The sequence below is a fragment of the Leopardus geoffroyi genome, chromosome D4 (genome assembly GCF_018350155.1).
Source record: "Leopardus geoffroyi isolate Oge1 chromosome D4, O.geoffroyi_Oge1_pat1.0, whole genome shotgun sequence".
NCBI classification, from domain to species: Eukaryota; Metazoa; Chordata; class Mammalia; order Carnivora; family Felidae; genus Leopardus; species Leopardus geoffroyi.
The window spans coordinates 56,304,941-56,326,890 of NC_059342.1; the positions used below are offsets into that span (position 1 = coordinate 56,304,941).

At 40.2% G+C, this 21,950-nt stretch overlaps 1 protein-coding gene across 5 annotated transcripts in view; it reads right to left on the minus strand.

Moving 5' to 3' along the window:
• The window catches only part of KIF24 (kinesin family member 24), a 76,284-nt gene that overhangs the window by 14,342 nt on the left and 39,992 nt on the right, over window positions 1-21,950 (minus strand). For 4 of the 5 annotated variants that reach the window (XM_045469553.1, XM_045469556.1, XM_045469554.1 and 1 more), the window contains 4 exons: window positions 19,092-19,307; window positions 15,161-15,248; window positions 6,641-6,762; window positions 5,635-5,740 (listed from right to left, as the gene is read on the minus strand). In XM_045469553.1, coding sequence (XP_045325509.1) covers window positions 5,635-5,740; window positions 6,641-6,762; window positions 15,161-15,248; window positions 19,092-19,307 — 532 coding nt within the window. The remainder of the gene's footprint in view (window positions 1-5,634; window positions 5,741-6,640; window positions 6,763-15,160; window positions 15,249-19,091; window positions 19,308-21,950) is intronic. The other variant, XM_045469555.1, reaches the window with a different exon arrangement.

The window sequence follows — 21,950 nt, forward strand, 5'->3', positions numbered from 1 at the left end:
GAGAACTAAGGGGAATACCCAAGAAGAAAATAAGGTGTACCTTTGTGCACCTTACAAAGCACACGATTTTTAAAAAATTTTTAAATGTTTATTTATTTTTGAGATAGAGAGAGTGCAAAAAGGGGAAGGGCAGAGAGAGGGAGACACAGAATCTGAAGCAGGCTCCAGGCTCCAAGCTGTCAACACAGCCCGACACGGGGCTTGAACCCACAGACCGCGAGATCATGACCTGAACCCAAGACGGATGCTTACCCAACTTGAGTCTCCCAGGCACCCCAAGATTTTTTTAATAAATATTTTTAAAATTTTTATTTATTTTTTTAAATTTTATTTTTTTAGAGAAAGAGAGAGAGCACAAGCAGGAGAGAGGGACAGAGGTAGAGAGAGAAAGCCTCAAGTAGGCTCCAGGCCCAGTGCAAGGCCTGATGTGGGGCTTGATCCCATGACCCTAGGATCATGACCTGAGTTGAAAATAAGAGTCAGATGCTCAACTAACTGAGCCCCCCTGGAGCCCCACAAAGCACAAGATTATGATGCTGTTTTTGAAGGCTTGTTTCTAGGCTCCTTTGCATGCTACTGACCTTGTGAGATAGACATAGTCGAGTCTCAAGAGGTTGTATGACTTCACATGGACTTCTTCCCAGGTTTTATACTTGATTCCTGGACCATAATTTTACATATGAGAATCACAGATTTGTAGCTAGAGAATATGGACCCCTGGCCAGTTCACTTAATCCATCTGAGTCTTAGAAACTTAACCTGTAAATGCTATTGGTTCTGGGGCTCCTTTGAGAAATGGTTGATCACAGGGCTAGGGCAGGGAAAGCATAAAGATGAGTGTGTGACATCTTACAAGGCCAAAAGGCAAGGATATGCTCAAAAATGATGGGGGATGAGGAGCCTGGGTGGCTCAGTCAGAGCCTGAGACTTCGCCTCAGGTCATGATCTCACGGTTTGTGAGCTCGAGCCCCATGTCAGGTTCTCTGCTGTCAGCCCAGAGCCTACTTCAGATCCTCTGTCCCTCTCTCTCTCTGCCCCCTCCCCTGCTTGTGCTCTCTCTCCCTCTCTCAAAATACATAAACAACAAAAAATGATGAGGGCATATATATCAAAATGACACAGGAGCCAACTTGAAAGAGCTCACAATGGCCAAATCTGGGACAATCTGAGCAATAAAATAATGATAGAAATGTATTATAATCTAGCAAATAAAAGAAATATCCATTTACTGTTATAATCTAATAAGTAAATTGGAGAAGAAGGACAGCTCTTTCTTACAGCAGAATTCCAACTAATTAATGTAAAAAGAGTGATAGGAACAGGAAATCCCACCAGGTAAACACCACAATAATTGTTGCAGATTAAGAATCATCAATGGATGCCAAAATTAGGCAGCAAAAGTGTGATGTAAATAGGATATCTGCATAGTTTCAAAGTATCTCCCCATAAGATATTAATTACAAAAGGAAAAATGGTAACATTACGGTGGAGAAACCTAGCACAAACCACCTTAAGTGATCAAAGTGAACATCACCAGTAGTAAGACATACTGATTTCATGCACCACCTGATATGATCCACCAAGAAGGACACAACTTATGTGGTGTTCTTGCTAAAAATTCTTTACCTTGATTGAATCTGAGAAAACATCAGATAAACCCAAATCCACAGACAATCTGCAAAATAAAAGGCCAGCACTCTTCAAAGGTTTGTTAAAGTCACAGACAACAAAAACTGAGGAGACTATGAAGACAGAACAACTAAATGCAATATAAGGTCCTGGACCCAAAAAAGGACATCAGTGGGACTACTGGTGAAATTAAAACAAGGTCTGTAGATTAGTTAATAGTATTATTATTACTTTTTTAAATATTTAAAACTTTTATTTGAGAGAGAGAAAGAGGCAGGCAGGGGGGTGGGGGAGAGAGAGTGAGAGAGAGAATTTCAAGCAGGCACCATGCTCAGCACAGAGTCTGACACAGGACTCGATCCCATGACTGTGGGATGACTGAAATCAACAGTTGGACATTGAACTGACTAAGCCATCTAGGCACCCCTTTAAATTTTTTCTTTTTTTAGTTAATAGTATTATAACCAATGTTAATTTCCTGATTTAGAGCATTTTATTATGGTCACGTAGGATGTTAATATTATGGATGCTGGGTGAAGGAATGCTGGGCATTTATTTTTGCATCTTTTTGTAAACTTAAAATTATTCAAAAATTAAAAAGATAAAGATAGATGCTCTCTCACCTTTCTAGCCTTGCAATTTATCCTTCATGAGGCCTAGAAATAAAGTACCTAGCTAGAGACTTCAGTTCTGGTCAAAAGGACTTAAATAATATGGAGGAGGGGCGCCTGGGTGGCGCAGTCGGTTAAGCGTCCGACTTCAGCCAGGTCACGATCTCGCGGTCCGTGAGTTCGAGCCCCGCGTCAGGCTCTGGGCTGATGGCTCAGAGCCTGGAGCCTGTTTCCGATTCTGTGTCTCCCTCTCTCTCTGCCCCTCCCCCGTTCATGCTCTGTCTCTCTCTGTCCCAAAAATAAAATAAACGTTGAAAAAAAAAAATTAAAAATAAAAATAATAATAATATGGAGGAGCACAGGCAGCACTGTAGAGCTGCAAAAAGGAATAAGGAAGATCTTTATATAGAACCGTGTAGGGAGCTCCAGGATACTGGTCAGGGAAAAAAGCAAAGTGTTTACAGTATGCTACCCTTTTGCTTCTGAGAACAGCGTTGAATACATATATATTCAATGTACTCTGTGTGTGTGTGTGTGTGTGTGTGTGTGTGTGTGTGTGTGTGTGTGTGTGTGTGTTTATCAAGTGACTTTGCAACACAGTATTAGGACTACACATCCCTAACCAGATACAATTTAAGAGTGAAAAAGAAACTGCAAAGAAATATTAATTTGAATTCAGTAATCACATTATGAGTAGTGTTAGGATTATTTTGAAATGTATACATACTGAAGTAGAGCTAATAAATTAATGTTAGGAACTAAGAATTCTAGCATAGGAGAGAAGGGAAATATAAATTCAAAAAAGTTAACCAAAACCCTTGTAATCTTAATTTTGAATTAATTTATTAGTATGAATCCCTGATCTACCTTCCCTTTCAAAAAAAAATCTATTTCCTAGCTCTGTCTACTAACCCACTTATGGTATAAGCACCCCTAGTGCCCCTTAATGGTCTCTAAATGCCATTTCCTTCTAAAACCAAGGCTTGTTGAAGAACTGGCTGATTCAAGGTCTGGAAAAGGAAACGTACAAGATGAGCCTAGATTATCTTGTCATACCAGAAAGCCAGGAAGCTATTCGAGACTAAGAGGGCTGGTCAAAAAAACAAAGGAACATACTTGAAAAAGCTCCCACTGGCCAAATATGTACAATTTAAATAGCAAAAAAGAATAATGATTATAATGAGTTTATAATAATACAAAAAAAAAGTAAATAACAAACTCATTGGTCATGTTTAGGTTACTAGGACACCAGTCATTCTGCAAAATGGTGAGTAAAGGCAAAGAAGCAAGAATTTATCTGGTCTCTACTGTATGAACTATATTTCAGAATCAGACAGTTGAGGGAAAGTTCTTTCCAGCTAATAAAGAAGGAGTATTAGAGTATCATCATTTTGGAATCTCTAGTAAAACAGCAGATACAGGCGATGTTCATCAACGGCTGCTAAAACCACTCAATGAAAAAGTCTGATAGGAAACTATAATGGAGGAATTAAGCTGACACTTGAATTTTTCTCAATTCTTAAAAAATCACAAAGAGAGAAAAGCAGACATTCTGTATCTCCTGACATGTTCCTATAGGAAGTCTAAAAACTACCCATGAATTCTTGTCAAAAAACAGAACCTCAATCTCATCAAGCTTCTAGAACAGTGCTTTGCCAATAGAAATGTTAGCCACAAATGCAAATCATACGTGTAATTTAAAATTTCACATTAAAAAAAATGAAATTAATCTTTTTTTTTAAGTTTATTTATTTGAGAGAGAGAGAGAGCACGCGCGCACATGCGCGCATGAGCAGGAGAGTGGCAGAGAGAATCCCAAGCAGGCTCCATGCTGCCAGCGCAGAGCTTGACACGGGGCTCAATCCCACCAACTTCAAGATCATGACCTGAACCAAAACCAAGAGTCCGATGCTTGGCCGAATGAGCCATTCAGGCACTCCAAACTAATCTTAATTACATGTTATGTAATCCAATACATCCAAAATGTTATATCATTGTGTAATCAATATGAAAAATATTAATGAGATATTATGCCTGCTTCAAGATCCAGGGTGTATCTTACACTTAGAGCATATCTCAGTTCAGACTGGCTACGTTTGAAGTGCTCAATAGCCACATGTGGCGTAGTGGCTACTGTACTGTACAGCACAAACACAGACCTTAACCACTTTACAGAAAATAGAGAGAACAGAGTGCCATGTTAGACATCAACATGGGGATGCAGTCAACCTAATCCAGAATGCAGGAAATCTTATAGGACAAGTGACCCAGTTTTCTTGAACAAATACATTGATTTAAAGAGAGAGAGAGAGAGAATGGAAGAACTGATATAGAATAAAAGAGACTATCAGAAATGATCCAAGGGTCCTGTTTGCATCTTGATTTGAACAAACCAACTGTGAAAAGCCATTTATGGGACAACTGGAGGAAGAATAACATTTACTAGATAATAGATAATATAACATAATTATTTCTTTAGGTGTGATAATGGCATTGCAGGTATATTTAAGAAAGTATGAGCCCTCATCTCCTTGAGATAATGAAATATTTGTGGAAGACATGACAGGATGACAGGATTTGCTTTACAATAATCCAAGGGAAGGGTTAGATTTTTCACATGTTGAAGCTGGGTGCAAGTATTTGAGAAGTCATTAAATGATTTATTCTACTTTTGTATGTTTGAAAACTTAATACAATCTAAAAATTTGATGACAGGGAGAAAGCTTACCTAAGTTAACCATTTAGCAGCTGCAGAAATACTTGTGTGTTCCTTTGCTGAGAATCTGATTGGGCAGCCTCTGCCCAATTCCAACCTTGGAATTCCACTGCCAGACTCTAAGAGCATGCCCTTGCTCTACTTTTTTTTTTTTTTTTTTTTTAAATCCAGAAAAAATTGCTTAGCATTTTTATTAACTGCCTGACACACCAACATAAGACTTAAAAAAATTTTTTTTTTTGAGAGAGAGAAAGACAGAATCAGAAGTGGGTTCTGTACTGACAGCATAGAGCCTGATGCGGATGCCCTTGCTATACTGATTCCACCCAGCCACCCTCACCCACTCTGGCTGCATGTAAAGAGGGACAAAATCTCTCAGGAAGGATTTTTAAATTTATTTATTTTTGAGAGACAGAGAGAGAGAGAGAGAGAGGGAGGGAGGGAGGGAGGGAAAGAGAGGGAGGGAGGGGCAGGGGCAAGGGCAGGGGCAAAGAGAGTGGGAGACACAAAATCTGAAGCAGGCTCCAGGCTATGAGCTGTCAGCACAGAGCCTGACACGGGGTTCGAACTCACAGACCATGAGATCATAACCTGAACTGAAGTCGGACTCTTAACCGACTGAGCCACCCAGGTGCCCCTCAAGAAGGATTTTTAGATTAAAGTTGTCAAACAACTTACAGCCAGAAGACTCTGGTTTATTTCTGCACCTTCCATCTTTGTCTGTCTATCTGAGTCTCTGGCGTCTGCTGCTCTTTCACTGCCAGCCAAGTCAATAAAAGAGATCCTAGAGAAAAGACACAGCAAAGATAACTTCTTTGGGGCTTTGGTTTATTTTTACAACAGTCAGCATTTTGTGGCGGCAGGAAGAAATTAACACTGGCCCATCCTCAGGAAAGAAAAGACATTACTGTCAGCTTTCCAAAAGTATTTTAAGATCCTGATCTGTCAGCTGTTGATAGCACTGTTCACTCAGACACTTCCATTGGTTTTAATCATTTGTGAGAAAGTATGACTAAAATTAATAAAACATTCTCCCCCCCCCCTCAAAAAAACCCGCCATTCTTCCCATAAAGCTAAATGACTGCAATGCAAATCACGTATGTGACCACTGAGATAATTAAATAGAAACTTCTGTGGGCTGCTTTCCAGCCAAAAAAAAAAAAAAAAAAAAAAAAGGAAAGAAAAGAAAAGAAAAGAAAAGTTTAAAGAAAAAAAAAAAAAGAAAAGAAAAAGACTCATTACTGAGAGGTGAGATAGGCTCATCCATCAGTGTGGCAGAGTTTGCTAAGATAGCACCAGAGAAGCAATGAATGTACTCAATTGTCTTATGGCTTCTTTCAAGAAGGCTAGATTAATTTTCTCTCCCCCCTCCCCTTTTTTTTTGGCCTGTAAGCTGAGATGCATTTCCTACTATTCCTTTGCTGATACTGTGTTTCATGTTAGAAGCAATCAATGTCCCTTTTAATAACTTAGGCTTGACCAACAATAGGTCATTACTTCATGGTTAATCAACTGATGGCACTTTAATACAATGATTTATTTCAGGGCTAACAACTCTACTCTGTATCCCTGATATTTATTAAAAACTCCACGGTGGCAGAGTGTTCTGTTGTTGATAACACATATTTCAAAGTCACGTTACGGAAAGGCAGACAATGCAGTTCCTTGCATATTTCCAGCTCACCTGCCAAATGTCCTCTTGGCTGAATCTTTGATCTGAATTTGGATGATAGCATGGGAGCGGGAGGAGTCTGCATTAACTCCAGTGGCCCCAGTGCTGCGCTCCTTGCTGCCTTTCAGAATCACCTGAAAATAAAATCCATAGGGTGATTTCCCCAAGAAATAAAAAAGCCCTCTGGTTTCTAAGAGTTGGCTGAGAGCAATAGAGACCAGGCATATACCTTTGTCAGTACACTGCAGTCATTTTCCTTCTAAGCAGAAAGCTGCCTAAACATTAAATCATACAGAGTAAATACCCAACAGCAATGCAAATAATGTGGAATACTCACCTTGGGGGAGAACATTTAATAGCTGAAGAGCTAATTTACTTCTTGATCTCATAAACTCTTTTTTATATCTTTGATAGATTTAGCCTGACTACAATCTCCAGGGCATGACTTGTCTCCAAAGCAAGGTCCCACAGTAGCCATCTATCTTAGTAACTAAAGCAAAGGACAGAAATGTGTATCACAGAATGACTAATACACAGGGAAGAAAAAGGGGGAGAGAGAGACAGAATCCCAAGCAGGCTCCACACTGTCAGCCTGTCAGCTCAAAGCCTGATGTGGGGCTTGAACTCACAAACCACGAGGTCATGACCTGAAATCCAGAGTTGGCTGCTTACCCTACTGAGCCACCCAGGTGCCCCTCGAATTGTATTTTAGAATCAAATTTAGAACATTTTAGATGCACTCATTTTGTAAATAGCTTGCTAAAAGTGTAATAGGTCTATCCGATGAATCTTTTTATAAAGAGAAGAACCTGTTAATTTATAACACTGTACTGTCAACTGCAGAGCTAGTATGTTACTGCTAATTAGAAATCATAAGAGTGACAGTAGTCCCTTACACTGGGTGTGGCAGGTCCCCCTGCCCTGCACTGCTAACTAAGCTCGGATGCTGGCTAGGCTGCTTCAGGCACATCTGTTAACTGAACCACCTAGTTCAAATGTACTTCTTTATCCTGGCCTCTCTCCTGTCACTCTGACTTTGTGCGTATAGACTAATGCAAGGATGATGTGTAATGTTCTTTTTATCAAACTTTTCTTTTTTCTCTATTAGAAAAGAAAGACATGCTTACTGTGGAAAACTTGGAAAATGTAGGAAAACTATCAAGAAGAAAATATATACCTCACATAAATCCAGAGTAAACAAGATTCTGGTGTATTTCCTTCTAGTTTTAGGGTTCTCACACCTCTTTTTGTTTTTTGCTTGTTGGTTTTGGTTTTTTACAAGCCCCACGAAGAGACAGGGGAGATCCTTTAAATCTCTACATTTGTATAAACAATATGCTTGATAAGGGAAGAAACAGAGAAGTTAGTGACTTACCCGAGGTCACATAGGTCAAATATCGTCAGGCTAGGGATAGAAGCCAGGTGGCCTCTGCCACGTGAGAGTAATGATGCTAGGGACACACAGCTGAGAAAGGCCTCAAGGCCTAGCTAGGCACAGCGGATACAGACAGACGCTTAGAGGATGGTTTGTGGTTCACCCCCAGGGAAGTCAAGAAAAGTTGGCTTCTGGGGTTCTGTTATAAAGTTTTACACTTGGTTTTTCATGCACCTTGTCCACCTTATCCATCATGATGCATTAGGTACCTGTGAGTACATCCCAGAAAACCTAATGTGCTGAGGATACCTTTCCTGACTAATGACTTTTAGGGAAGGCATGAAGGATTTCTGGTTCTGGTTCAGTTTCCTCAGCTTCAGAAACAGGCTACAATCACCATGCCTTTCAGAAAGTGAAATAAAGCACCTGGGCTCTGACGAGTAAAAATGACTCAGTTTATAAAGATCATCAGATAGATCAACTTTTTTTAATATTTATTTTTATTTAAAAAATTTTTTTAAGTTTTTTTTTTTTTTTTTTTTTGAGAAAGACAGAGACAGCACAAGCAGGGGAGGGGCAGAGAGGTAAAGAGAGAATCCCAAGCAGGCTCTATGCTGCCAGCACATATAGCCCGACACAGGGCTCGAACCCACAAAACTGTAAGATCATGACCTGAGCTGAAACGAAGAATCAGACACTTAACCGACTGAGCCATCTATGTGTCCCAATGTTTGTTTATTTTTGAGAGAGAACAGGAGTGAGGGAGGTGCAGAGAGATGGGGACAGAGAAGTGGGCTTCATGCTGGTAGCAGAGAGCCTGATGTGGGTCTCGAACGCACAGCCCTGAGATCAAGAGTTGCATGCTCCACTGACTGAGCCAGTCAGGTGCCCCAAGAACAAACATTTTTGTGTAAACTTCCAAAACTTTATTTCTTTTCAGAAATGTAAAACAGAGTTTCCTGGGGAAATAGAGCTTTGCAGATCAACATGAGACTCCACGGGCTCCCCAGTACAAGTGAACCAAAAAGAAAAAAGAAGAAGAAAAGGGAAAAACAAAATATTTGGGGGAAAATGCAAGTCTAGGAGCCAAGCAAAAATAGTGCAATCAACTGAAAAATCAGTAGGCTTCCTTTTCCTCTACCACTTCCTCCTTCTTGAATTCTTCCTTCTGTAACTAAAGTCTATTGGGCAAATTTCTAAATCTAGGTCCTTTAGACAAAACATGTTATGTGAGTAGTGAAATGGGGAACTGCCACCAAAGAAACTAAAGACAACTGCTCAATTCTGTTGCCTGGGTAACATTCAGGGACATTATTAATAAAGACTATTAATAAGAACAGATGTGGCGAATTGAACTAGTGTCACACCAACCATTTTCTATATGCTATCTCATTTCCTCCTCTATCATCCAACCCAATCATCTACTATCATCCACATGTTTCAGGCTCAGAAAGGGAAAGGACATGCTGAAGGATACATGGCACCAGGACCCACCTCTGTATGGTTATAAGGCTTTAATCACTAAGGTTTCTGTGCATATACTGAAGGAGGGCTAGGAGCATGTCAGTAGCATAGGCACTGTGTGCATAGTAAGTCTCTACCACTGGCATACAACCGAGGCTCATCTAGGGGAAGCTTTTGCCATGTGGGCCTCCGTTACCAATTGCGATTAGGGCAATGATAAAATATGAAACAGGTTTATGAGAAGTTTGAGAATGGATGCCCATAAGTACATAAAATGGCTATTGAAATGACTTAAAAATCTATAAATCTGGGGCGCCTGGGTGGCTCAGTCGGTTAAGCGGCCGACTTCGGCTCAGGTCATGATCTCTCGGTCCATGAGTTCAAGCCCCGCGTCGGGCTCTGTGCTGACAGCTCAGAGCCTGGAGCCTGTTTCAGATTCTGTGTCTCCCTCTCTCTGACCCTCCCCCATTCATGCTCAGTCTCTCTGTCTCAAATAAACGTTAAAAAAAATCTGTAAATCTCTACAACTGAAAAAATACTCATCAATTCCCTGACAGAAGAAATCTTGATTCCACAACTGAGAAATGTGAGGAGTCAGTGCGTCCTCGGTAAAGGCAGGGAAGACCTGGTGTCTGCATTGTTAAGACCAGGTAATAAAATACAGTTGAAGGAGACAGTTCCTGGAAGAAGGACAATCCTGTGGGAAAAATACGGCTGCTAGTTGTGCAGGCATGCAAGTGGCCATGCCTGAGTGAACCTGAGGGTGATCTGTGAGGGTGACACTCAAAGATGACACCTGAGGGTGACACTTGAGCAAACACATGGGTGATACTTGAGCGAGCACGTACAGTAACACCTGAGAAAGTGCAACACCTGAGTTAGCAAGTGCTGTTGTTTCGAGTCAGTAAATGTTCATGAGGGCATCCATAATTTATATCAACTTTCCATCTTGATCTCAGCTGACTTCTTGTAGACTGAGAGTATCGATGGTGATGATATAAAACACTAACAAACTTCTTTCTGCTTTTTTTTTTTTAGTTAATTTTTTGAGAGAGAGAGAGAGAGAGAGAAAAAAAAAAAACAGGGGAGGGGCAGAGAGAGAGGGAGAGAGAGAATCCCAAGCAGGCTCTGTAGTCAGCACACAGCCCGATACAGGGCTCAAACTCACAAACCATAAGATGGTGACCTGAGCCGAAATCAAGAGTTGGATGCTCAACCAACTGAGCCACCCAGTGGCTTTTCTTAGGAAAGATATCTTAAGATAGAGCAGTACCATAAACTCTTCCAAAGGTAGTGGGAGTGATATGACACCAGACTGCCCATTAACACAATTATGGCCATAGCTAAGGGAAAGGGACCTCCTCCTAAACATCTCTTCCTTTCCCATTCAGTGGGTTAAATCTTCAGGGATAAAGGCATCATGGGCAGTAACTCTCCTGTCAAATGAAGGAATGGCTGGGGGAGGTGGGGGCAAGAGAACCACAGGGAACAGGAATATAAGAAACAATTTTCTTAGGACTCCACAATGGAGGGCACTCTGGACAGGTTAAGAATGGTCACAATCTTGGGGCACCTGGGTGGCTTAGTCGGTTGGGCAACCAACTTCACTCAGGTCATGATATCACAGATCGTGACCTCGAGCCCCGCATCAGGCTCTGTGCTGACAGCTCAGAGCCTGGAGACTGCTTCGGATTCTGTGTCTCCCTTTCTCTCTGCCCCTCCCCCTCTCACGTTCTAACTCTCTCCTTCAAGAGTAAAAAAAACATTAAAAAAAAAAAAAAAAGAATGGTCACAATTTCAGGGCACCTGGGTGGCTCAGCTGGTTAAGTGTCTGACTTTGGCTCAGGTCGTGATCTCATGGTTCATGAGTTCGAGCCCCACTCAGGCTTTCTGCTGTCAGTGCAGAGTCTGCTTCAGATCCTCTGTCCCCCTCTCTTTACCCCTCCCCTGCTCTCTCTCAAAAATAAATAAACATTGGGAAAAAAAAAAGGGGGCGCCTGGGTGGCTCAGTCAGGTAAGTGTCTGACTTCAGTCTGGGTCTTGCAGTTTGTGAGTTCCAGCCCCATACTGGGCTCTGTGCTGACAGCTCAGAGCCTGGAGCCTGCTTCAGATTCTGTGTCTCCCTCTCTCTGCCCCTCCCCCGCTCATGCTCTGTCTCTGTCTCTCAATAATAAATAAAAGTTAAAAAAAAAAAAATGAATGGTCACAATCTCAGGGAAGCCCCTTCAACACATCCCACAAACTTTTGTTGCGCATTTGATTTTACAATTCCTAGAAAGGGGCCCTTGGCTCTTAAGTAACTCTAAAATAGCCACACTCATGTGCTATCCTCAGATGTTTTATCCCAGGACTTAAGAATATAATAGTCACACAAATATGAGGTCTCAGCCCTTAAGCAAAATTTACTTATTTGTCCTAGGAAAAAGAAACTGTTAGAAAAAGACATCAGTGGTGGGCCACCCTGCCATTTCATACACCCAAATCCCTGGAAAGGTGTATTGTGAAGCTGTTCTAAAGGAACGTCTGGTCAAGTACCTGGCCTGTCCTTCTAGCCTTCTTTCTTTGACTCTAGCCAGGCTTGCTACTAAAAGAATACTGTAAGGATGATTATAATGGCTGCAGGCTGCATGTCAGAATCACGTGGAGAGCATTTAAAATGACATATACCTTCATACATTGCTGCTGGGAATGTAAAATGGTACAGCCACTTTGGAGAACAGTTTGGCAGTTCCTCAAAAAGTATGACCCAGCAATTCCATTCCTAGGCATAGACTCAAGAGAACTGAAGACATACGTCTACACAAAAACTTGTACATGAATGTTTATAGCAGTATTATTCATAACAGTGCTTCTATAAAAGTATAAACAACCTCTGTGTCTATTAACTAATGAATGGATGAATAAAATATGAATAATATGGGGCACCTAGGTGGTTCAGTCGATTGAATGTCTGACTCTTGATTTCAGCTCAGGTCATGATCCCAGGGTCGTGGGATCAAGCCCTATGCTGGGGTCTGAGCTAAGCATGGAGACTGTTTGAGATTCTCTCTCCCATTGCCCCTCTCCCCCACTCACAAGCTAGCTCTCTCTTTCCCTCTCTAAAATATATATATATATTTATGTGAATAAATAAAATATATAAATATATTTTTATATATATATATGTGAATAATGTATCCATAATAGAATATTATTCAGCCACAAGAATGAATGAAAGTACTTTCATATGCTACAACATGGGTGAGCTTTGAAAATTTGTTAAGTGAAAGAAACCAGAGACAAAAGGTTGCATATTGTAGGATTCCATATATGCTATGGCCAAAATGGGCAAATTCAAAGAGACAGAAATTAGTGGCTGCAAGGCCTGGAGGCAAAGGAAATACGGAGCAACTGCTACTGGTACAGGGTTTCATTCTGAAGTGATGAAAATGTTCTGGAATTAGAGGAGATGGCTGCACAACTTTCTGAATATACTTTAAAAATCACTTAACTGCATATTTTAAAAGGGTGATTATTTTATGTGGATTATATTTTAATAAGAAAATTATATTTAAAAACACTGAAGCATACACTTTAAAAAGGTGAATTTTATGGTATGTGACCAATATTTCAGTTCAGGATAACACTAATATCTACATCTAGGCCTGACTGATTTAAAAGATTCTGATTTCATTGACCTCAGAGTCAAGTAAGCATTTAAAGACACTGCGGTAAAACTAGAAAGGCAAGCCACAGAATGACACAACATGTTTATGACACAAAAAACTAACAAATGACTCACATTTGTATATACACATCAGTAAGAAAAAGACAGACAACCCCAAAATGAGGAAAAGACCCTAACTGGCATTCCCCAAACAGGAAACCCACAAGATAAATTAAAAATATGAAAAGCTATTCAATTTATTTCTCAATCAGCAAAATGCAAAATAAAACTACAATGAGATATAATTAAACAATTCCAGACTGGCAAAAATTTGAAAATCAACAGGAAGTCTTGGCAAGGATGAAGAACAATGGGATTGCTCATACTCCACTTGTGGTAGCATACAGAGCTTTGGAAAGCTAATGAAGTGGAAGATCTGCACGTCCTCACAACTAGAACTGTACCGGAACACAGGTATAAGGACATTTCACAGTTACAATGTTCAGAAGAGCCCCCCAGATAGAAACAACCCCAGCTGTCCATTAACAGAATGGTTAAAAGGTGGTATATTCATATGATTGAACACTATATAGCAAATAAGAACAAAACTACAGCCATGTGCAAAAACATAGACTGAACTCAAAAGCATAATGATGAGCAAAAGAAGGCAAATAATATGGTGTGATTCTATTCATAAAAGTTAAAAAACAGGTGCACAGTAAGTTATATAGTTAATGAATGAATACATAAGTGGTAAAACTATAACAAAGAACAAGAAAGTGATTTAGCATAAATGTCAGGAGTACAGGGGACTGTGACTGGCAAGTTGTATAGGGGTTTATGGGGTGCTGAAATGTTCTATTTCTTAATCTGGGTAACTGATTATGAAAGTGGTTGTTTCTTTATTCTATACTATACTACACTATACTATACACATTCAGGCTTTAAGCATATTTCTGTATAGGCTATTTTTCACAATAAAGTGATCTAAGTGGTTGAGGAGCACTGCATTAAAGGACAATTCAACAAAAATATATTTGTACATAAATTAATAAATTCCCAGAAAAGGAAAAAAAAAAAATGATTTTAAACCGTTTGAACAGTGGATATCTCAGTGGGGAGTAGGGAGTTTTATACAGTAAGTTGGAAGTGGCCTGTATTCTTCTATCTTCTTACATATTTTTGCAAGGTTTGTATCTAGTAATGAGCAAGTGTTAAAAAGATAACTTTTTAGAAGTTTTTTCAAATTTATTTGAGAGAGAGACAGACAGTGCCCCTAAAAGAACTTTTCATGAAAGATTTGGAAATGTCTTTGGAAGGATATACAAAAAAACTTGCCTCAGTTTTAAAAGGGAATAGAAGGGATTTTTTATTGTACCTCTTGAATTCCGAACCCATGTGAAAATTACTATTAAAAAAAAATTTTTTTAAGTAATTTCTGCACCCAATGTGGGGCTCAAACTCATGACCCAGAGATCAAGAGTCACATGCTCTACTGAGTCAGTCAAGTGCCTCTTACCCATTAAAATTTTTACTTAAAAGTAAGAATATTTTGGGGCACCTGGGTGGCTCAGTCAGTTAAGTGTCCAACTCTTGACTCCAGCTCATGGTCTCACGGTTTGTGAGTTCAAGCCCCACATTAGGTTTCTGTGCTGACAGTGTGGAGCCTGCTTGGGATTCTCTCCCTCTCCCTCTATCTGCCCCTCCCCTGCTGACTCTCTCTCTCTCAATATAAGTAAAAAAACTTAAAAAAAGAATATTTCTCTCCAGTAGCTTTTCCTGCTACCATAGATATACACATTAGCAGTCTGTCAAACTAGCACAAGAGTAGCCTCTCATGCACAAGGTTCTCCCACACACTCTGTGGCACTTAGACAACAACCCTGTACAGAAAGGAGCTATCCTCTTAGAGGACTCACATTTTACAAATGTTAGGTAGCATGCTTGTCATGGCCCTCTGGCTAAATTCCACTATTCTTGCTAGATAGCAAAATGAATTCTTTCCCTGTACTTAGGTTACTATCATGGGGTAGTAAGGAAGAGTTACCTCTAAGAGGAGCTCCACACTGTCCACCTGAAGCTCTTGCAGTCCCACTATCTGTACCACGTGGTTGCTATCTTCTCTTGCAAAGAGCCTGCAGACACAAGAACATGGTTGGTACAGCAGACCTGCTATAATGGACTTTGTTCTTGCCTCCCCAGAAACCTTCCACCATTTCCCTATTAGGTAGCAGTTCTGTTATTTGAGTGAGATTGATGTGTATCCTCCCCGCCCCCCTCGCACACCTCCTGATCACAGCCCTGGGCTTCAGAGATGGTCCTTGACTATTGTAAACAAATCAACATCTTTGGCTACAATTAAAAGAATGAACATATAATGCAGACATATGCCAATCAACAGATGGTATATTCCTGGCTTTAGTGATTGGTTCAGGAGTGGATATGGGATCTCTGCTGGTCCAATCAAAATAGTTCTTGTCTCTGGTCGTTAGGTGCCTGGGGGTGAGGTGCTGGTGCTCTTTCTGGAAGTGAAAGTATGTGGCCCTGGGAGCAGTGGCAGCCATTCCGTATCTGCTAGAGGGCCAATTTTGAAAGCTAACATCATAGAAGGTAGAGCAGAGAGATGTACAGAAACTGGGTTCTACTCTATTTCTAACATATGGAGTCTTCATATATCTTCCAAGGGAGGAAGGAAGAGCTGGTGCTATAACTGAATTTCTCAGGCCTATGTATAAGGCTATGATCTATCATCATCATTAAACCAGATATATCAAGGGGCATATATTGAATCTATCAAAGACTCAAAGATTATTTTTCTCCCTTAATAAGATACTGATTAAGGTTAAGAATGGAATTCCACTTTATACCCAAAAAAGGAAATGATTTTCTCAAAAATGTTTTCTTAGTTTGTTTCACCCCAAATTTCCAAATTTTTACAGAACAACTGGAGAAAAACAGCTTCACCAATCCCCATGACCTATCAGAAACTAATTCTATTAGAACAGTCAGGCTTCTGGAATAAAAGAGGGATCAAGCTTTCAGAGCCCTCAGGTCATTCCTAAACATACAGGCCCTATGCCCTGAGCTCACCCCAGAACAGTTCCTAATGGACAGCCCAAAATGTACTTCTAGCTTTTTAAATTCTATAAGCCAGAAATGTATTTCTATCACTTTTTATGCAAGGCTATAAAAACAATTTATCCTCTACTTTAAGAGTTAATTTGTGGGGGGGGGGGGGGGTTGCTGGGGGGCTCAGTCAGTTGGTTTGGCTTCTGACTCTTGATTTCAACTTAGGCCATGATCTCACCATTCATGAGTTTGAGCCCCGAGTTGGGCTCTGTGCTGACAGTGCAGAGCTTGCTTGGGATTCTCTCTCTCCCTCTCTCTCTGTCCCTCCCCCACCTCTCAAAATAAATAAACTGAAAAGAATGCAAATATACAGGGCAATATATCTGAGTCATTCATTAAAGAACCGCACTCACAAATAACTAGATATCCTGACTGTCCCTTCACCCAAAGAAACCAACCAACAAACCAGACACAGACAGACAGACACACACAGCACAACAGCTTTCATCCCCTTGCCGACTGTTCTTTAAACAAAGAGGACTTCAACTTCCTGCATTTTGACCTCAAACTTTCTAAATGATTAAGTTCATTCCAGCGTATCATACTCTTAACTCTGGGAAAAGACCCTGCAGGCAAAGCATTCCCAGAAGGGAACACAAACTACCCCCTCAAGCGATAAAGGACTGTCCCAAGCCAGCAAGACTCTATCCATGATTGGCCCTAAGACAATGATCAACTTGACTTCACTGCCCACCTGCACAAACCCATTGACCTTTGTCCCACTTTCTCCTTCTATAAACCTAGAAGTATTTTCGGCACTTTGGAGGCAATCTTTGAAATGTTAGTCCGTTGTCTTCCTGGTGGTAGCCCCACTGAACTAAATTCCTTTCTTGTTTCACCACTACTTGTTTCTCTGCCTTTGGATTTTGTTGGTGGCTAGTGGTTGAACCTGGTCTGTTTGAGACCTCCAGAGCCAGATGCTCTTGCCAGTGTCCAGCTATATTCTGACTGGAAAGGTCTCCTAAGTAATAGTGTTGGGGCCTTGGAAGAGAAGCTGTGATTGAACTAACTTGAGGCTTCAAAAACCAACAGAGGGTAATAAAGAAAAGCACCTCTTCTCCAAACCAAACCTAGAGCAGAACCCTCCTTTATTTGGCAGTTGCTGTGTCAGGACTAAACCCTGAACACCTGTACATCCTCTGAATTGTGGCATACCTAAAGGTCCCCTTTTCTTGGAATAGTCCACAGATGGTGGTCTGCCTAAGCCCAGTTGATGGCTTCTCCAGTTTCACTACTCAATACTCTTATAGGTAACAAAGGCAAGCTGAGAGCATAGTACAAGCTAACACCCCCACCCCCCACCCCCCAGGTGGGATTTGTAAAACATTCCTCAGGCACTCCTGGCTGCCCAAGAACAAAGGAAAGGGAAAAACAAATGGTTAACTGATAGAGATCATCATGCAGGACAAGAGTTTGCATCAGTTTGCAACTGTCTTAATAATTTACAAGTAAAAAGGCAATCTCCAGAAACCTATGGACTCAATTTCCTAGAGCCCTAACCTCATTCTCCCCTCCACAGGATAGAAAATCTTATATAATCAGTCACTCTTCCCAACCCCAGTGCAGCTCTTTCTGCCACGGGTCCTGTCCTTGTGCTTTAATAAAACCACCTTTTGCACCAAAGACATCTCAAGCGTTCATTCTTGGCCATCTTGGCTCTGGACCCCAACCCTTCAAACATCAGCACCTTTGGCATGGGGGCCTGCCCTATCACACTCTACTGAACTCAGATGCTCTTGTAGCCCAACCCCCATTCCAGTATTTGCCTGGAATTTGCACATCCTTTTGGACAGCTCTGTAGGGGCTTGGATACCTTTGCTGGGAGCTAGTTTCTGTCACTGATTTAGTTTCCCCAGCCTACCACCATGCTCTGCCCCAATTCCCTTCTCTCCACTTGTGACTGCTCCCAACATGTCACAGTTCTGGTTAATTCGGTTATGACACTCTTTTATCTTTCCACCTCCCCTATTCCATCTCTCCTCCTTATCCTCCCAGTCAGTCGGTACCTTCACAACTTTGTTGTTTCCTGCTCAAAGTCAGCTCTTTCAACCTAAACAAAACTTTAGGCCAGAAAAATACAATAGGATTTAAATCCATTTCTAAGTTACTGTATTATGTTTCAAGGGCAACAGTTTAAGACCTAGAAGAGTTAAAAGTCTAACATGAAGAAGAGAGATGTATTTAAAAAAAAATTTTTTTTTTAACGTTTATTTATTTTTGAGACAGAGAGAGACAGAGCATGAATGGGGGAGGGTCAGAGAGAGAGGGAGACACAGAATCTGAAACAGGCTCCAGGCTCTGAGCGGTCAGCACAGAGCCCGACGCGGGGCTCGAACTCATGGATCGCGAGATCATGATCTGAGCCGAAGTCGGACACTTAACCGACTGAGCCACCCAGGCGCCCCGAGATGTATTTTTTTTAACTGATCTCAGAAAATTATCATTAAGTTTACCCTAAGATTATTGAGAAAAAAAAATAAGAGAAAGCAAGAAACATTATTTATAGTTCTTCCAATGTAATAATAGGCAAAAGAATAGGAAGATATTTAAGTACATGTTGATATCCTGATTTCCTGAAATCATCACCCTTTCGCAGATCAAAGTAAAAGGGATAGTCTTTTGATAAACATACGGATATAGATCACTTAAAAAATACTAATGGAAGGCTAATTTGCATTCTTTTCTAGCTGAACTGATTTAAAAAATATTCATCTAATTCAGGAGACTCATCTCAGAAAAGGGCACTAATATAATAAGACCTTGTATTAAATCCCATGATCATCAATTCTGTAGACCCTCACTTAAAACAATGATGAACAGATTTGTAGTTTCCCATTCATAACCAGTACCTTTTTCTTCTATTTAAGAGGTCATAAAGCTGTCCACAGTAGATTTCATAGAAGCTGATCCACACAAAGAGGTGCCTTTTTGGCTGGGACACTTCTAGTTGCCTGAAGATCTCTTTGGCAGCCAGAGCATAGAGTCCTGGGTTCTGATGAGTTCCTATCATGGTGTAGGTCTTCCCAGCACCTGTCTGTCCATATGCGAAGCAAGTGGCATTCCCTCTAGGGGAAAAAAATCATTCGTATAACATATACACTAAGAGAAATGTTAATCTACATACAGATTTTTCATGACCAAAGTCAGGTAGAAACAGAATCCTGTTTATAGCTGACAAAATTCAGCTATGAGCATACAATCCTTTAGGGAGAGGAGGGCTTTACATGATAAAAACACAGGAAGAGGAAAAAACATTCTTAAAGCAGCACATGAGTTTTTTAATAGGAATTTTTCATGGAACTGGTTATATGATAAGACAAGTCTGGAAGCAAATAAGAATTCCATGCTAGATGTCCCAGAGAATCTAAGAGATGATTTTGTCTTAATCCGAAAAAGCTTGATGAAAGAAGTAATAGAGAATTAAAATAAATACAAAAATAACAGAAGACCATATGATTAACAGGGTGCTAATGACTACTCATATAAATATTAATGAAGTTTAGATGTGAATAAGCAAGATATTTGAGGAAGGACTCACAGAAGGGTTTTTCTAAGAGCCTCAGTTTTCACTTTCATTAATAAATTAATTACTTGATTTCTAAGATCCCTTCTAGCTCTGACACCATGTGGTTCTAAGTAAGAATCACTATTCTTGCATGTAGGGTGGGTATGTGCATGGGTATGAGTGTGAAGAACTGCAGAATAAAAGGTGCAGAGGAGAGCTGGGAAGCTATCCTGCCAATCACCGCATGTTTTTGGAGGAGCTAGAGGCCAAGATTACCTGAGTATTGGAGGCTCAACTATGTAGTACAGAGTAGAAAATGAACATAATGTTAAGTAATAAGCAGCTATTGCATACTCTTGAACAGGAAATTGCATGGAGATTAATGATAAAAGTAGCTACCTGCAGTAAGAAAAAAAGTCTGTGAATACACAGAAGTAAGGGAACACTGGAGGTGGGCAGAGAGAAAAACATGAAGAAAGAGGCCTGAAGCCAGAAAAAAACCCAAGAACCAGTAATAGGACAACAGCAAAGGAACCATATAAGTGTGAGAATAAAGAGATGGTAGCTAATCAGATTTAAGCTGTTTGAGCAGAGACCAGGTACTCCTTGTCTTTTGAATCCAGGCTCCCAGTAGTATGGGCATTTGAATACACTAGCAGAGGCACAGATAGGAAAGGATTAATGGAGGAAAATGTAAACACATTGCAGAGGATTTAGTAGAATGAGGGGCACCTGGGTGGCTCAGTGGATTGAGTGGCTGACTCTTGATTTCTGTTGAAGTCATGATCCCAGGATCCTGGGATCAAGCCCTGTGCTGGGGTCCACACTAAGTGTGGAACCTGCTTAAGATTCTCTCTCATTCTCTCTCTCTCTCTCTCTCTCTCTCTCTCTCTCCCTCTCTCCCTCCCTCCCTCCCTCTCTCTCTCCCCCCCCCCCCCCCCCGCTCATGCTCTCTCTCTCTAAAATAAAAAAAAAAGATTTAGCAGAATGAGAGTAAAGAATAATATCTACCTTATCTTCTGAACATTTTAGTGATGATCTTTTTGAAAAACAACAATATGGGCATGAATGAAAAATCTCTTATTACACTTTGCATAATGGATGCACTTAACTTGTAGCTCTCTTATTTTTTAACTGGTACTGTCCTAACATTCAAATTCTAACTTTACAAACTTGCTCTCTTAAAAAGTACTCCCTAAATTTGATATATAAGAAATCAAACCTGAAAGGCATTTCACTTTTTCAGCCTACTTAGAATTAAAAAAATTTTAATGACTGCTATTAAACAACAATAAAAAGAAAACAGACAAAAAAGGGGCAAATGAAGGTATCTGAATGGCAATAAGCACATGAAAAGATTCTCAGTATCATTAGGCATTTTGAAATTCAAATTCAAAGCACAATGAGATAAAGTTACATACATATTAGATTGGCTAAAATAAGACTGACAATACCAAATATGGTGAGGATGTAGAAATGCAATTCACACACATTGCTGTTGGGAATACAAAATGGTGTGAGAAAAACTGTTTGACACTTTCTTATAAACACACACATATCCTAAGACCCAGAAATTCCATGTCTAGGTTTCACCCAAGATGAATGAAAACATGTCCAAGAATCAAAGACTTGTACAAGAATGTTCATACAGCTTTATTCATAATAGTCCAAAACTGGAAACAACCCAAATATTCATCAACAGGAGAATGGACAAATTATGGTATATTCATAGAAAGGAATATTAGTAATAAAAACTACAGATACATGTACTAATATCAAAAAACATTATGCTAAGCCAAAGAAGCCAAGCATAAAAGAACATATATGGGAATGATTCTATTTCTGTGACATTCTAGAACAGGCAAAACAAATATATAGTGACAGAAAGCAGGTCAGTGGTTATATAAGACCTGAGGGTAGAGGTGGAGGTTAACTAAAAGGGGACACAAGAGAACTTTCTGGGGTAACGGAAATGTTCTGTATCTTGTTCAAGGTATTGGTTACTTGGATATATACAATTACTAAAACTCATGAAACTTGAATACTTCTTAAGATCTGTACATTTAACTGTATGTGAACTATACCCCAATATTTTTCAAGTTATAAAAATTATTTTTAAAAAAGTCAAGGGGCACCTGGCTCAGTTGGTTAAGCATCCAATTTCGGCTCAGGTCATGATCTCACTGTTTGTGGGTTCGAGCCC